Source organism: Ceratocystis lukuohia, assembly GCF_044167205.1.
Source record: "Ceratocystis lukuohia strain C4212 chromosome Unknown Supercontig1_pilon, whole genome shotgun sequence".
In the NCBI taxonomy this organism is placed as follows: Eukaryota; Fungi; Ascomycota; class Sordariomycetes; order Microascales; family Ceratocystidaceae; genus Ceratocystis; species Ceratocystis lukuohia.
This window is the reverse complement of record NW_027263520.1, coordinates 2,690,595-2,707,210: the sequence shown is the minus strand read 5'-3', so window position 1 is coordinate 2,707,210 and position 16,616 is coordinate 2,690,595. Positions and strand designations below refer to the sequence as shown.

Here is a 16,616-nt window from a genome sequence, read left to right as displayed (position 1 = left end):
TCTCTTCCCTCCCTCACGTTGACCAGCGCAAAGCAGCTAGGCTTCATGCGCCGCAGTCAGCAGCATCTAGCGCTGGCTGCTAGATAACGTAGTCTCAAGCCACAATCAAGGAAGGCAGAAGAAGGAAGAAACAAAATGAAATCCAATAAAAGCAGCCAACGAGTTGTCGGTGAGCGCTGGCCTTGGCTCAGGTGGATGTCGCCCAATACAGGTGAGAAGATACAGATACAGTGCTCGAGCGGATGCATTACATGCGTCGAGGGCGCTCCTGGTCCAGGCATATGCACAGGAAGACGCGCGAGCTCTCAGCTTGCCCTTCCTTTCTCTTACTTAACATCCTTAGCCGAGGTAAAGAGACAGGTAGGCAAAGAGGTGCCGTGCCTTGGCTGTAGCAAGAGTGTGATGAAGTTGGAAATTTCAGACCAGTTGGTGCTTGTAGCTGATACAAGTTCGTAATTGGCCGGACGCGTGAGAATGTCTCAAGAGCTGAGTGGTAGGCACTTGGCGAGATATAAAACATTAACAGAAAAAGCAAGGCGACGGCGTATCAGCCATGATATGCCAGAATTCATCAGACTTCCATACATGTCTGTTGTGAAAAGCGCTGAATACCCGCCCCCTGTCGCCTGCCTAGCTGTCTCTCCTACGTGTGGCTCAAAAAGAGAAACAATTTGCTTTCCGCTGGCTTCATTACAAACGTTGCGCATATATATAGGCCACGGTGCTGCTTCTCCATGCTGCTACTTTCCTCTCACTCTCCATCATTCCATTGCAGCTCACAACACTCCGCCTCGCTTCGCTCCCATCACAAAGATCCAACTCCATACCTTCTTAACTCACTCACTATTCAAACATCCAACACTACCAGCAAGATGGCAGCTTCAAGTATCGCAATGGCCTTTGGTGCTTCTATTGCCCGACGATCCCTTGCCCCGATGCGCCACTCCCGCTTCCTATCTCAGCTGACCTCACCTGTCACTGCAGATATACCAAGCCCTTCCCCAACCAATATTGGATCCTCTTATGACACAAGATCTCCCGGCCCCGTGGCCGCTAACGGCTCGAAAGCTGTGCCCGCACCCGTCCTCCTCCCTCTGGAGACTCCCAAAATAGAAGCCTCGCTGCCGACTACCATCAAGAGCCCGCTGGAGCACCCGGACCAGTTTTGGCGCAAGATTCCCATGTGGAAGAACGTTGGGACAGAAGAGTTCCTAAGTTACCGCTGGGGCGTAAGTACAAGCTGACTAAACAAGCGTGATATATGTATATATATATATGCACACATATATGCCCTCCATGCTATGTGTGGGTGACTCAGGTCCTCCGGTGCGCCTTCGAGGCGTGTCTTTGAGACGCCAGTCTTAGCCATTTAGGCTGGCTGACCTCGAAGGCTGCAAGCCTCAAGACTCAATCACCGCCATAGAATCCCCATCTCACGTTCCACAAATCTTCTTACCGTACCCTAATGTGCAACTTACTAATGTGGCAAAATATGCTTTCATATACATCAGACGGCCAACGTTGTACAAGGCAACCCTAAGCTTTTCAAGTTCCTAACTTCAACACTCCCGTCGACCCTGCCCAAGGTGTCTAGCCTGCCCGGCGCGCCCCAGACCACAGAGACTCGTGAGGAGCTAATAGAGGACATCTTTGCCGGCATCTCGGCCGCCACTATGGCCATAAGAATGACGTGAGTAGCCAGGATCCTGACATCCGCCTTCGCCAATCTCACTGCGTCTCACTCTTACTGACCCCTCTTGTATACAGTCCCTATGTCCTTAGCCGCATCAACTGGGCTAACCCTCGTCAAGATCCAGTATTCCGCCAATTTGTCCCCACCAAATCCAGCATGTTGGCGGACCATCCAAAACTAACACTGGACTCTCTTCACGAAACATCTGATTCTCCGGTCAAGGGGCTCGTGCACCGGTATACCGATAGGACTCTCTTCCTTCGTAAGACCACCCGCTGGGGCAATCTCCGGCCCCTTCTCTCGCCCCTATGTCCCTCTTCTCTCTCTCCCTCTTCCTCTGTCTCCCCCTCTCCCTCTCCCCTACCATGACGTGCATTCCCGCTCGGCGAGGCACCACCAACTAACCTCTCCTCCAACACCAGCCACTTCTGTATGCCCCACGTATTGCATGTTTTGCACCCGCTCTTATGCCGTTGGTGCAAACACCGAGCAAGTGACCAAGGCCTCCCTCAAGCCCACGCGCTCGACCTGGGAATCTGCCTTTTCGTACATAGAAAACACAACAACGCTGCGTGATGTTGTGGTTTCTGGCGGCGACTCATACTACCTGCAGCCCGACCACATTGACATGATTGGAGACCGCCTGATCTCGATCCCGCACATACGACGTTTCCGCTTCGCGTCGCGCGGCATGGCTGTCAGCCCAAACCGTATCCTGGACAAAAGCGATCCGTGGGCCGATGCCATCATCCGTGTGGCAAAGAAGGCTCGTCGTGCCGGCAAGCATATGGCGCTGCATACGCACTTCAACCATCCAAACGAAATCTCGTGGATCACGGAGATGGCGGCCCGGCGATTGCATGAAGAGGGCGTTACCGTACGAAACCAGTCTGTGCTTCTCCGTGGCGTCAATGACAGTGTCAAGACTATGGGAACCCTCATCCACAAGCTTGCCAACAATAACATATTCCCAGTAAGCAGCAACCTACCTGCTTCTTCTTTGCCACTACTTTCGCAGCAGCAACACCAGCTAACAGCCCTTGTTTTACCTAGTATTATGTTTACCAGTGCGATATGGTGAAGAGCATCGAGCACTTGCGCACTCCGCTCAGCACCATCATCGACATGGAGGCCTGTCTGCGGGGCTCTATCGCGGGCTTTCTCATGCCCCAGTTCGTCATCGACCTTCCCGGCGGCGGCGGCAAGCGCCTTGCCTCAACCTACGAGACATATGACGCTGCTACTGGCAAATACACCTATCTAGCCCCTTCTGTGACAGGCCGGGGCAAGGAGAGCAAGATCTACGAGTATTATGATCCGCTGGGGACGGCGGGGGCAGTGCGTGGGAGTGGACTGAGCAGACTACGGGTGCAACAAGCAGAGCCTGTCGCATGAAGCAGACAACAAGGAACGGGTGAAGGGTGATGGGTAGGGGATGGGTGATGGCTGTGTGATTTTTGCTGGGTCACGCATTGGAAGTGCTTGGGTATGGTCTTTGTTTTGGATTTTATCTCTTCTCATTAATATGAATACTGTTCCCATATGCTTTTTGCCCATTGCGTCACCCCGAATACAAACACGGTCTCTCTTCCGCTCCGCCCCCCAAGCAAGTCAGCAGTGCATAGCACGCATAAATAGACTCCTTCCTTGACCCCTCAGCTTCCTCTTAGTGAAGACTCCCAAACTTGGTCTGGCTTTTCATCCACGGTGTGCAGAGCTCACTCCAGAGCCCAGTGATACGCGTACGGCATATGCAGCTTCCCCTCCCCACCCGCATACGAACGGCCACATGAACCTTAAGTAAAAGGACCGCAGTGCCTGTGTGCACGCAGGATAGATACGAGGCTGCAGGATTTCTTCTTCACAGTCTCTGCTGCTTTGTCGTGTAAAGCGCAATCTCGCACGTATGCCATCCCTTAGCCAGGTATCATAATGCATGCAATCTTTTGGCTCTGCCCTCACCCCGTCTGCGAATGCAGGTAGATTAGAGCGACGTGCTCGTAGGCCTTCCTCTTGCTCTCTCTCTCTCTCTCTCTCTCTCTCTCTCTCTCTCTCTTCTCACCAGCCTTCGTCGTACACAAAGCCCGCCGCCGGATATGTGCGTCAGGCTGTTCGTATCCAAGAGGAACTAGAACTTTTTTGCCCTTGGCCATACAACATAGCATAACAGCCCAGCAAAAGGGACTCCGGCAACCACAGTGAGTCAGCTTCAGATAAGCATGTTTCATGTTTATACCAAGGACCGAGAAAAAGCACAAGAATCAACGGTGCAAAGATCAGAGACAAGATACTTTCCTCTGTATTTCCCTCCTTTTGTATGTGGCTGAGTCTAGGCGTCTATAGAAGCACTCCACATCACATTTTGAAACGGTTGTCTTCCCAATGTTGCCCCCTTAGTGAGACAGTCTCTCCGTCATCCACCATAGTGCAGAAAAAAGACCTGCAGAACCGGAGGTTGAGGACAGACAGCCCGACGCTCCGTCTAATATCCCGGGCTGAACCTACCTACGTTCCAGAAATAGGGTTACTGGACCTCGTAACCCTATGATGTAATATCAGTGGAACAACGGCCAGTGCACACCTACAAACCGCTATGAAAGAGGCGAGACCCGAGTTGCAAGAGGTGTAACAGCACGGAGTACCATGGCTACATTCTGCAATGCTCTGGTGAAGCCTGCAGAAGTGGGAATGTTGCAGTTGGCCAAGGTCGAGCGAGAAACACAAAGCGCCCAGCAAAGCCGGCAGCACCCAGCCGATAAAGCCGATCGGTCTTTCACAAAAAGGGAGAGAGAGGGGCGAGTTATGACATGACTTCTTGTCTTGGACAGGCAAGTCCAGGAGACTAAGGCGGTAGGGTAGGTAGCACACTGCGGGTTTCGGTTTCTTGGGCTGCATATGAGATGCCAAGATGCATTACGACTAGGCCCCATAGCCAAGCGCCCTGTCTAACCTTTGTCTGGAACCTTGGGCTAGGAGAGCGAGCGAGGCTTGGTGGCTGCGAAGAAATACGCTCTACTGTTTCTGCTGTTTCTGCTAGTGCTACGTACGTTATGCTATGTTTCCCAAATGTTCTGCTTCCTTCTTCCTCCTCTCCTTCTTTGGCATCCGAGAGCCCACGCGAAGGACGCAAACGAGAAGAAAAAAAGAAGATAGCTAGAAAACACGGACCCCTACGAAGCCTCTCGTAGTCCTTCTAGCCTGTCCTTTTCAGCCTCTTTTTTGGCCCATGATTCATGGGCTCATATTTGGCATATTTTAGCGTCAGGGACCACCCACCCAAGGTCTAAGCCCCCTGAACCATCAAAAGCAGGAGGGTGGGTGGGTGGCTCTTGTTAGTGGCTTTCCTTTCCCTTCCTTGGGGATGCCATATTGTTCGGTGAACGAAGGGGCTTGGGTTTTCTTTTTCTTGCTGCTGTCGGAGCCCAGGATCTCCGGGCTGGATGTCAAGTGCCAAAGACAGGCAGAGGGAGGAGAGAACAGCGCGCAGGAAACGATGGCTGTTTCTTTAGGAGATAGGCAGGCGTAAGGCGAACAGACTTAGGACGAACTAAAGGCAATAGTTGGGCGATCAGATCTCTTATATGCAGGTTGTAATGCATGCGATGCGTGCGCTAAAGCTTGCATAGCATTTACTGCCGCAAAATCTTTGCTGTGCCCGTTGTAGGTTGGGCTAAGGAATATCCATATCCAATATCCTGTCTTTTCTTTCTTTTTTTCTCCTCCCCTAACAGGGAAGGTCAAGTTTATATGTCGCAGTATCATAGCGGCGAGCGACGAATAAGCAAGATGGGTGGACATGTGCACAACGCACAAGACAGCATAATGCAACACCACACCACCTGTACGAAGCCCCCCCCCCCCCCCGGATAGCTGCATGGCTGTTGGTCCAAGATTATTAATAAGACCGCAAACTGCAGGCCAGCGAAGGAATAAGAAGGGAGAACTTGGACGCTGAGTTGCTGTATGTACGAGGAAGAGCGGGTGGACGCTTCGAGAGTTTACGAGAATGAGGGAATCCTGGAGGACTCGTGCGGCACATGTTATGAAATCACATGCGGTTTTGCTTCCATGGAGGTGTCATGTTTCCGTGCCGAAAGTTGTGTCCTCATCTGCGCCAGCCTAGGGTCGAGAGTAGAATAAGAGGAAAGTTTTAGCCGGCTGTAGGAGGGAGGTGGGAACATGGACTTGAGAGCTATGCGTAAATAATAAGAGCTACGGTTGCAGAGTTACAGAGTTACAGTTATAGGTGAGTTGCAATATAAACAAGACAGATGAAACCCCGTATGGACAGCGCACCAGCAGGCTCGCGGGTTGGTGCTTCTCGATTTGAAAGAAGGGGGGAAAGCTAAGTCCTGTTTCTGAGTGATACACGTTGAGCTGGTCTGTGTTTATTTTTTTATTTTATTTTATTTTTTTCCCTCTCTTCATTTGTACAGTACTTGGCTACCTGGTTAGTTGATTATCGGGCCCTTGCGGCTGGTAGCATGCAGCCAATCGTGTATGTTATGGGAGGGATGGCAATAGGATATTGAAAAGTTAATTTCCTTGTGATCAATGCTTCTTTTTTTCTTCTTCTTTTTTGTTTCCTTGTTCTCGGTGTACCACTCACTGCTTGCGCCTCCCGTTTGTTTGCTTGGCTTCCCTCGACCTCTGAGTCCCTCTTGTCTTGATGAGCATCATGTTTGATGCTTGACGAGGCATCTTGTCTCGCTGTCCTCGTGCTGGAACGAGTTTCTATCGTGTGGTCAACGATGGGCCAGCCACCCAGGCAGTTGCATCTCATCAAACCGTTGGCTCTCCTTTCATGAGAAGAAACGAAAATGTCTCTTCTTAATCCCGTTTCGATGGGGGGGGGGGCAATGAGCAGCGAGACAATGTGGGTTGATATGGACCAGACTGGTATAGGCAGGTACATAAAGGCATGGCATGGCATGGGTTGCGGGAGGACACCAGTCAATAGCTGCAAGCACATAACGGCCAACGTCTGCCCTGGATAATGCAGGGCGAAGGGTCACATATACACGGAGCTTTGCTATATATTTGCGCTTCTATCACACGTAAGACGTAGGGAGCCACCCAAGGCGACTGATTCATTGCTCAACCCTCAAACATGCAGTTGCCGGTTTTTCTCTTGCATCAGCTGAAGAAGGCAGGTGGTACAGCTGGTTTCTTGGTTGGTGGTACGGCCGGATTTAGAAGGAGGCTAGAGAGTTTTGCTAGTGGCGAAGAACAAATAGAAGGAGGATGTGAGTGTGAAAGTGAATGAATGGGGCAGTTGCTCGTTAGCAGAGAGGCAAAGGTCAGACGTGGCTTGCAGGTGCCGCGAACGAAGTAGTTGCGTTTCTTTGGTTGTGCGTTTGTGCGTTTTTGCCTTTTTGCCTTTGCCTTTCTGCCTTTCTGCCTTCTTTCCTTTTCTTTTACTTCTTTCCGTCTGATCTGCAGCCGCCCGTTCCTTGCGAGTTGGCGTTCTTTCCAATGCTCTTCGCTTTGCATATTCCGAGGTTTAGGCTCACAAGAAGCAGGTGCGAGTATATGCATATGCTGGTTAATGTAATGCATGGAGGTGAAAATTTATATCTAGATGGCTTGCTTTCTATAAAACCGTGCATCTATTATTGCTCCCGCTCTGCATACTTGCTTCTTATATCTCTCCCCACCCCCTTTGCACTACTATCTTCGGCCTGTCTTTTGCCTTTGGTCCTTTATTTTTTCCCGTCTATTGCCATTTCCCATTTGCCTCTTCCCTTTTCGTGCCTCTTGTTTGTCGGCGTTGCTTTCTCATTTCACACCTCATTTGCGCTTTTCTGCCCAGTGCTGTGCTGCTGCACACTATTGGCCAATCCTTGCTATTTTGCTTCTGGGAGCGACTGTGCACTAAGAAGCTACAAATCTATAGTGGTACTCGCATTGAATCCCATTAATTCGACTTCACTGGCAAGTACAAGTCCACGCCTAACCTTGCTTTCCCTCCAAGGCCATCCAAAGTATCCGACCACCCGTCTGTTCGCTCTACACACACACTCTCTCTCTCTCTCCTCTCACACTTCTTGCTTTCTTTTGCCCGCAAGGGGAAGCCAAGGAACGCTCTGTGATTTGGCCCTTGGCCCTGGTCCTTTTGGAGCTTCTTTGGTGCTAGCCCTAACACGACCGCGCAAATAAGACAGTAAGAAAGCGTGCCAGCGAACCAGACTTTGGTGTTTTGTGGAAGAAGGCAGTCTGTTGCTGCGCTGCTACTGCCACATCATTGGTGGTATATTGGTCCTGAAGGACCTGCTGCAATTTCTATTCTTAGTGTATCCAAAGTATCTAGTCTAGTTATCGAGAAAGCTGACAAGACGGACTGAGCAACAAAAGCAGACGAAGGCGCCAACTCTGGTTTCCCGCAACTTCCTGTCTTTTTTTCTTGCTGCGTTTCTGTCATTTGGCGTCTGTTATGAGAGATGGGCCTATTGGTTGCCCACAGCGCCTTCTCAACCTCTTGCTTTACTCTTCTTTCAATATTTCCTGTCCCTTGCAACGGCACAGCACCCTTCGCCTAATCCAGCCTATTACGCGCTATACTAACAGCATCTCACATGCTTGTTTACTCGTTACAGCCATACATTCATTGCCCCTAGCCAGAAAAGGAGAAAAAAGAAAACACAGAAGAAGGAGAAAGAAAGCGACCATTACACATTACACCCCAATCAACAGCCATCAGTCACTGTCAATCACCAGTTTTCAGGGCTTAAGCCCAGCAGCCACTGTCGACTGCACCAACAACTAGCCGGCCAGCCAGCCAGCCAGCCCCTAGCGCTCCCTCCCCTCGTCTCGCCTCCCCTTACCCTGCCCTAACTGACAGGAATCTAACAACGACATTCTGCAAATCTTTTCCGATATTGGCCTGTTACAGATTTGCGAGGTCGTTCCTTCGATTTCATCTCCAGTATTGGCTCTATTGTGGCTAGAGAATAGAATATAGCGGCCATGGCAGTTGGGCTGTTCCCGAAGACCCAGGACGCTTCTCGCTGCGGCGGCAATATTAGCCGTAGCAATAGTAGCAGCACGCTGGCTGCGCGGTCTACCACTGTTACTACTAATACCGCCGCCACTATCGCTACCCCCACTGCCACTACCACTACCACTGACAACATGCTGGAATTCACAGAGGAAAGCTTGACCACAAACACAGGCCTGAAAAAAGAACCCCCACATGATGAAGACCTCTCAGGGTTGGACCTGGAACTTGAACGCGAGCTTGGTCTCTTTAGCTCTGAAAAAAAGAGCCGACAAAAAGGCGTGGTGGTGCCGCATCAGACGAGCATGCATAAGCCAGGTATTGAGACTTCACCTACTCTGGCTGTGGCTATGACCAGGGCTGGGAAGTATCATCTTAGGGCCCAGGCCCAGGATAGCAGCGACAAGGACCCTGTGCACGATCTCGGAACAGCACAACCATACATAGAATCTGGAGCCAAGACAAAAGCCAAGACAAAAGAAACAGCAAAGTCCAGCGAGAAAAGAGACCCAATCGCAGAGGGAGAACGGGAGCTCCAGACATTTTTATCTGCTGCCGCACCCTCAAGACTTACAGCCTCTAGCCAAGCAGCATCAACAACAACAACAGCAGTAGCAAGAGCAGCAGCATCTCAGTCAGGGGCAGGAAAAAGAGAGGCTCTCTCCTTGGCACCAGTTTTGTCAACAGCAACATCACTTGTCTCTACACCCGCTCCTCTTTCTTCATCCTCCTCACCCATACTACCGGCACCCCCATCTCCATCCCCAGTCCCAAAACCTTCGTCCGCTAGGCGAGTGTGGTTCCAAAATAGACACAAGCTCACTACCACTGCCAAGTCCAAGTCCAAGTCCAAGCCGGCTACCGGAAAACCTGCTTTCCACCACCAACTGTCGACTTCACCTTTGCTGTTGTCTCTTTGCTCTTACTCTCCCATTTCCCCCACCGCCACAACTACTCTTACGTTTCAGCCTTCGTCCCCGTCGTTGTTTTCTTCTTATTCCTCGCCGACTTTTGCTTCAGCCACATTCAGCTATTACAACAAAAACAAGAGGAATAAGCAGCCAAAAAGGCGGTCTCATTCTAGTTCCGGCATCACCACCAATAAGAGATATTCCTTGGTGCCCCAGGTCCCTCCGCTGCCATCTTCGATTTTGGCTTTAACAGCAGTGACACCAGGAAAGTCCAGCGCTGAGCCTTCAACACCTCCTTCAACCACTGCTCTTTGCACTGCTATTCCGACTCCCGCGCCACCGCCGTCCTCACCTCTTCTGTCCTCTCTGTCCAGACCCCCACTAGAACAGCTAGGCCTGCGCTCAAGTTTGCAGCTGCGCCAAGAAGGCGATGGTCTAGTCCACACAGAACAGAACGTCGCCGCAAGTTTTGAAGCTGATCTGGAGACTGCGCATTCTAGTGCGCCTCTTCTTGACACCGAAAGTTGCGCTTCCTCCACTACCTCCACACTCGCGACAAAAGCTGCCGTTATCGATAATTTCCTCCCCTGTCCTCCTGCCGACAAGAGCACTAGCGCCATCTCTGGGTTGGAAAGCGACCAAGCCTCTATAGAAGACGAGAAGATACACAAAGTTGGCAGCAGAACAAACGACAGCGAGTTGACCTTGACGTTAGCTGTTGAGTCAGACCTTGGCCTTGCAGCCTCTCGGTACCGCAATCTGTCCGTAGTATCTACACAAACTGCCATCACAACCGCCTCCGAAGCTCCTGACTTTGACGACAGTGCCAGCCTTCTTACTGTTGGCGAGCCTTTGGAGGTTTTCACTGCAGCCACAGCTGTGCGTGCAGCCCCTGCCCGTGCCGAGGTCATCAACGTCCGTCGGCCTGCTACTGCTGCCTCTTCTTCCTCATCGGGCTTGCAGATTTCTGTTGGTGGCTCGGGCGTGGGCCATCGCATAATTACCCCAAGTCACGGTCCAGAAACTGCAGTAGCCCCGGCATCCACCACGATCCCGACTCACATACCTGAAGCAACGCCCTCTCAAATCGCCATGCGACACAAGCAACCCCATGGACTGTCGTTGTCCAATTCGCATCCGCCAGCGTCACTGGCCCACATAATTTCGCCTGGGTCTTTGAAATCAGAGCTCAGCCCGCAGAATCACCATCAGCATATCCGCAACCACACCATTCCGACCTCCATACTATCTCCTGCCATGCTCGATGGCATGTCTCCAGGTTCCAACTACCACACGGCTCCGCCAGCTCAGCTTTCGGCCAAAGAATTCGGGATGCTTCCACCCACGATCCAGCGCAAAGTACGTACCTTTTCCTTGTTCTTTCTACTGTGTCTCCAATTCCATCCATTGCTTTTTGGTTTCTTTTTTCCTCTTCTTTTTCCACATTTTAGCAAATAAGCCATCTTCTCTCGTCTGGAAGTTGGTGCGAAGCATGGAACACCTGGTGTTAGTGCAGCCTGACTTGCCATGCTTTGTGCTTTTTATATCCTACCCATATTTCAATATTTGCCATTTATTTTTCTCAATCTCGCTGAATTTATTCCCTGTCGCATGTTATCAAAGTATACAAACACAAAGTCTCCCTATTTCTCCTCCTGTTGCCCTCCACCCCCCTAGTCTCGATAAGAGATACGTCTGTCTCCCTGCTGTTTTTTTTTTATGTTTTTTTTCCCCATTCTTGCCAAAAGTCTTATTGTTGTTGATGGTGTGAGTTGGCGAGCCAATGAGAAGATGGCGTTTGCGATGGAGTCAGTTGTCTGTCTTTAGCTTCGCTACTCTAGCAATTCTTTTTTTTTTTTTTTTTTTTTCCTCTCAACTTCAACACAGCATTCCAGTTAGAGGTTGCGGAAATCATGAAAGAACTCGCTTCAGTTGGAAATTACTCCCCTCCCCATCAACGTGTCACTAAAGCTAGTCTACCAACGACGTTGTCTCACTAAACATGGCATTACTCCAACACCTATCCCAAAGCTAGCATCTTTTCCTTCTTGGTTATAAGAGAGCTCCTTCGATGACGATGATTCGGTGGGGAAGGTGTCGAGCTTTGAGTTTGATCTCTCCTGCTTCATGGAGCAAGTGATTTCCATTCATCGTCTCATGAAATCCCATGGCATCGTCAGATACCCTTGCTTTCAGGGCCAATGTCCTGTGCGGTGGAGGCATTGTGACATTGCACGTGTTTCTCTTTTGGCTTATGGACTTTGATTTTAGTTCAGCCCTTCTTAGGACAACCTCGACAATAGTCTCTGTGGGAACCTTGTTGCAAAGTAGAAGCACTCACCACACCGTCCGTTGTCAGGCGTGGAAGAAGGCCCGAGGCCCCTAGAAAGCCTGCCGATTGCTCTTTTGACAGTCAGATCTATTTCCTATCTAGCTGCATTTGAACATCGCCGTCGCTAGTCTCGACAAATCCGTTTCCCCATTTTCTTCCTTTTTTGTTGCGAAACTTCATGTCCGTCAATCAATCATCCTTCTCGCGATCTGCACTGCACGATACAAGACAAGAAACAGATGTCTCCATGAGCACGGCAAAGCGCAACGGCAAAGCGCAACATGCGCTGTCTTTCTCTCTCCCTCTCCTCTCTCTAGTCTCCCCATGCTCTCCGGCTTATCCTCTAGACTTCGTTAGACATGCCGAAATCTCTTCCTAGTTGCTTCACCTATCTATTGGGTGTTGCCTGCCCTGAACAAGGGTTGCTATTTCTGGACTGCTATTTTTTTTTTCTTTTTTTCATCTTATTTTTCCCTGTCACCGTCTGGCTAGATCTCGTCTCGAGCCAGTCTTTGGGGTTCATGTTGCATAGCCTCGAGTGGAAGCTTTGTACGCCCCTTTTGTTCCATTTGTTGACGTTTGCTACCACACACACATATGCATGCTGAATGTATGCTGAGCAAACCAGAGGCTAGACCCCATTCGACAATTACCCCTGCATATTCCCCTTTCCTTTTTCTTCCCCCCCATCAAGTGCAAGTTGTGCCTTTGGCCCGAAAATCATATATATGCGCATCGCTAGTTCGACAGCCTAAAGCGGCAAAAGCCCCTGGTACCTTTCTGCCCCTTCACTTATCCCGTTGGTAATATCAACCGGATTTTTTTTCTTTTTCTTCTAGCCTGTTGAACAGGGGCTCTGAGAAGAAGTTCCAACATCAGTTGAAAGCGGATTTGAGCTTCCATTACCCATATTTTGAAGCTATGCCATGAACAGGCTAGCTCCTGGTCAACTTCGAGGGGCACAGACACTTGCTACGCAAGGCATCCCTGGTTAAAGATGCATGTATTTGCATTAGTCCTGGGGGCAAGACACCAGGTCACAAAACACTAAGACAAGCCAAACTACTGCTTTGGTTGCTTTCACACTGGCTGCGTGTTTCTCGCACCAATGCTCTTCTGAGCTTTGATCCCGATGATCTACACGTTATCTGTGCTTTAGGCTGCTTGACCTTCTCTTCAAAACAACTTGATACACTCAAAATGTTGTTGCCACACGAAACAGATTACCTACTTATCCCCCAATCCAAAGTTGAAAGAGCGAGACGAGCGAGATGAGAATCTTGTTATGCAGCCAAGCAAGTTAGCCACGGCAAACGAACATCCCGTCTTATACGTACCTGCATTGTGCCTTTTGTACCTGGTACTGGTGAGAAGTTTTACCTTGTTTTTTTTTTTTTTTTTTTTTTTACTTGCTGCTGCACTACTCCATCCTGGCCTTTTTCTTTCCATTTTTAGCCAATGCAAGTGTATACGCATGATCTCATCGTCTGGCGGACGCCCCCTTCCCATTTGCTTGCACTTGTACAGTAAATACATGTAAGCATGCCCATTTTGTACTTGCACCTTTGTGCTTGTACGTTTTACATTGTTGGGCTTGGTATTCTCTCCTTACCCTCTGGTTCTCCCTCCCCTGTGACCAAAGTCTAGACGAGGGGAAAAATAAGGAAAAAAAAAAGTCGAAGAGCCATAAATCCCCGACGACTCCTTGTTGTGTTGTGATGAGCAAGTCGGTTAAGATGACTTTAGCTTAGCTAGTACTTAGTAGTGCTACTTGCTTGGCTTTTAGTCTAAAAAACAGGAAAGGTAGTTGCCTGTCATCTTCCTGTCCCTTCCTGATAGAATGTTTCCTTCTTGTTATTGCTTGGCTTGAACTCTTCCCTCCGTTCCTTCTTTTCCTGGAACTGGAACCCCTCTGATCATACACACACACACCTTCCTCTTGCATCTTACCTCCTTCTTTTTCCTCGTCCCTTCCCCTCACCGTCCGTCCGTTCATCTCCCTTTTTTTTTATGGCGGCAACTGCCTCACTTACACTCATCTGTTGTTTGCCAGATTACAAATTTGCTTCTCTTCTCTTCCTTTGCCCTCATTTCTTCTCGTTATTGTCTCTCATTTCTACATCTGCTGCCCTATCTTCTTGATTTATTCTCATCCCTTTCTATCCAGACCCTTTGGCCAGCCACTAATCCTAATATTTGCCCGCCCTTTTGAGTAGTACTTCACTGAAGGTGAACGTCAACAATTTTTCCAGGCCCACGATTTTGGAGACAGTCAAATATACGCTTCTCGCCCCGATCCTCAGTCAAGACCAGACTCTCAACCTCGGCCGCTTTCCCAATCTCGACCTGTCTCGCCCCTGGGCAAGCTTCCATCTCCACGACTAGCAGCTCTGCAAACCCAGGGTCTTTCTTCATCAGCTCTCTCTCCTGCTGCGGGCCTTGACCAACCTCACACGCCAGTGAGGCCGCACAACGACGACGATAGCTTCCAATCACATTCTCCAAAGATATTTCCTACTCCTGGGAAGCAGTTGAGCAGCACGAAGCCCAGGACTAAGCTTGCCGATAAGCGTAGCTATAATATCAGTGATCTTGTCCGTCGACGATCGCGTGCAAGCTCTCTCAACTCCTCCTTTTACGCTAGCCTCCCGGACAAAATCCAGCGCCGGCACCTTGATCTCGAGGAGCAGAACATTGCCGCTCGTCATCGTAAAAGATCAGTTAGAGCCCCGACTTTGTCCTCTACCGATCGTCTGGTTCTTGATTGGACTCGACGTCGCCCTTCATCGAACCCAACACCGCCCCAAAGTGTGTACGGAGAAGAGGGGTTTATCGCCGGGCTTCGTGGATCTACTCGTCGCCGAAGGTCCTTTGATACTCAACTAGACGAGGACGGCAACGTCGCATTTGACAACCCTTTCCATAAGCAAGCAACAGTGCTGATTTCACCGAGTGATATTGGCTCTGATTCGCCCATCAACTTCCCCCAAACCCCAGCCTCAGCGACCTTGTTTCCTCCTCCACCTTTGCAAAAAATGGAACATGCTCTTGCCTCACGAAAACCTCCATCAACGCAGAGTGGCATTAGTGGCCATAGACCAAGCCTGAGCACTCCAATGGCAATGCTTGCCTCTTCTTCCTCTGCCAAAAAGGAGAATTTCATGGAAAGTTTCCGGTGGCTAGATGAAGAGGAGGATCTGGACTTGAAGCTGCATCTTGATGATTACCACCAAAACCTCAGAGCTCAAATCCCTGTCAGCACAAGCAAAGCGCGGCCTTCGTTCCGTCGACACTTGTCCATCAACAAAATGCCCTTCAGCCGCCCTGTACAAACTGGCAGCAGGCCAAGTACTAAGGACTCGGTCGCGTCTATCCAGGTTGGTCCATATGGCCCTGTGCGTCATAACAAACGCAGATCACGGGCCCTATCATTGATGACGCCTCGCCAAACACCTTCAATCGGTGATCAAATGAGCCCTATCAGTCCCATTGATGAAACCGCACACTACTCTGATCCAAATGCGCGCCTGAAGCTAAGACTGTATCTTGCGTCTCCTCAAAAGTTTGATGAGGCCATACAATATGGTTTCCCTGCCGCTGCTGTTGACCCCAAGTCTCCCGCCTTGCCTCTTTCTCTAGATCCTTCTTTGTGTGATTCAATGTCCATGGTGTCGCCCAAGACTACCAAGCCACAACGTACAGACCTATTAGTGGATGACAAACTATGCACATTCCTTACTGATGACAAGTCATCTGTGTGTAGCGGTGCAGAAGATGACCTACGCTCGTCTCCTGAGTTTGAAGCTCCACCTACGCCTCAGACACCGCCCGAGAAGAATACAGAGCGCGATGATAATGACAGGAAGGGTCTGAACTCTATGGTACCTGCAACTAAGCCTAAGATTTCCGGCTCTGAGCCTGCTGTTGGCAATGGTGCGAATACGAACACTATCTCACGTTCGCCAGTTGTTATCGTCCATGGCCAAAAAAGCACCAAGCCACACACAGACTTCGAAACAACTCTCGCCTCGCGCGAGATGACGCTTCGAATGACCCTTACTCGGCCCGATTTGCGCTCTGATGATGATCAGATCTATGGCTGGAGCAACAACCAGTCTCAGAATCAACCTGCCGTCCATGTGCATACACGGCCACCTAGTCAGACTACAAGCCGCCAGTTGTCTCCTGTTATTTCATCTCATCGCAAGGTTTTTTCATCAGCTGGCTTTGACTACAATAACGCCTCTCCATCTCTCATATCTACTGTTCCTGAAAGCGGAAGCGACTCTAATTATCCTCCCCCTTTGAACAAAACAAATGATGGAAACGCTGGGGGAGTGAATACGTTGGAGTTTGGTCGGAATGTCCCAACTCTTAGGTCTTCTTCGGCGAGCCCCGACCCTCAATCCAGAATGATGGCAGGTGTGGGCCTTGGTCTTGTCAATCACTCCATTGGCCTTGAAGGCTCTAATGGGGTGGGCTCCGTGGTACTTAGCGGTAATGCGATGAACGCTGGATCGGGCCTATCTTCTCGCGACTCCTCATTCGCTAAAGAGAGCATTGAGCGTCAGTTTGCTGCGTTTGATCTCGATATGGAGCAAGACCGGGGCATGATGAAGCGTATTTGGCACCGCGTGCGCCGCAACTGAGGTGTCTAGGTAGGATCCCTGAGATTGAATCTCG

At 50.1% G+C, this 16,616-nt stretch overlaps 2 protein-coding genes across 2 annotated transcripts; both read left to right on the top strand.

Moving 5' to 3' along the window:
• Nucleotides 1–872: 872 nt before the first annotated feature.
• On the top strand, nucleotides 873–3,088 carry HOO65_010681 (L-lysine 2 3-aminomutase; the record flags this gene model as incomplete). Its single annotated transcript, XM_071005532.1, has 5 exons — nucleotides 873–1,229; nucleotides 1,512–1,690; nucleotides 1,768–1,955; nucleotides 2,116–2,666; nucleotides 2,762–3,088. 5 exons carry the CDS (start codon nucleotides 873–875, stop codon nucleotides 3,086–3,088), a joined length of 1,602 nt encoding a protein of 533 aa, XP_070862503.1.
• A 5,571-nt stretch (nucleotides 3,089–8,659) lies between these two features.
• Nucleotides 8,660–16,582, top strand: HOO65_010680 (uncharacterized protein; the record flags this gene model as incomplete). The annotated part of the gene is made up of 2 exons (XM_071005217.1): nucleotides 8,660–10,960; nucleotides 14,186–16,582. The coding sequence occupies 2 exons, from the start codon at nucleotides 8,660–8,662 to the stop codon at nucleotides 16,580–16,582; spliced, it is 4,698 nt and encodes a 1,565-aa protein (XP_070862502.1).
• Nucleotides 16,583–16,616: the final 34 nt, after the last annotated feature.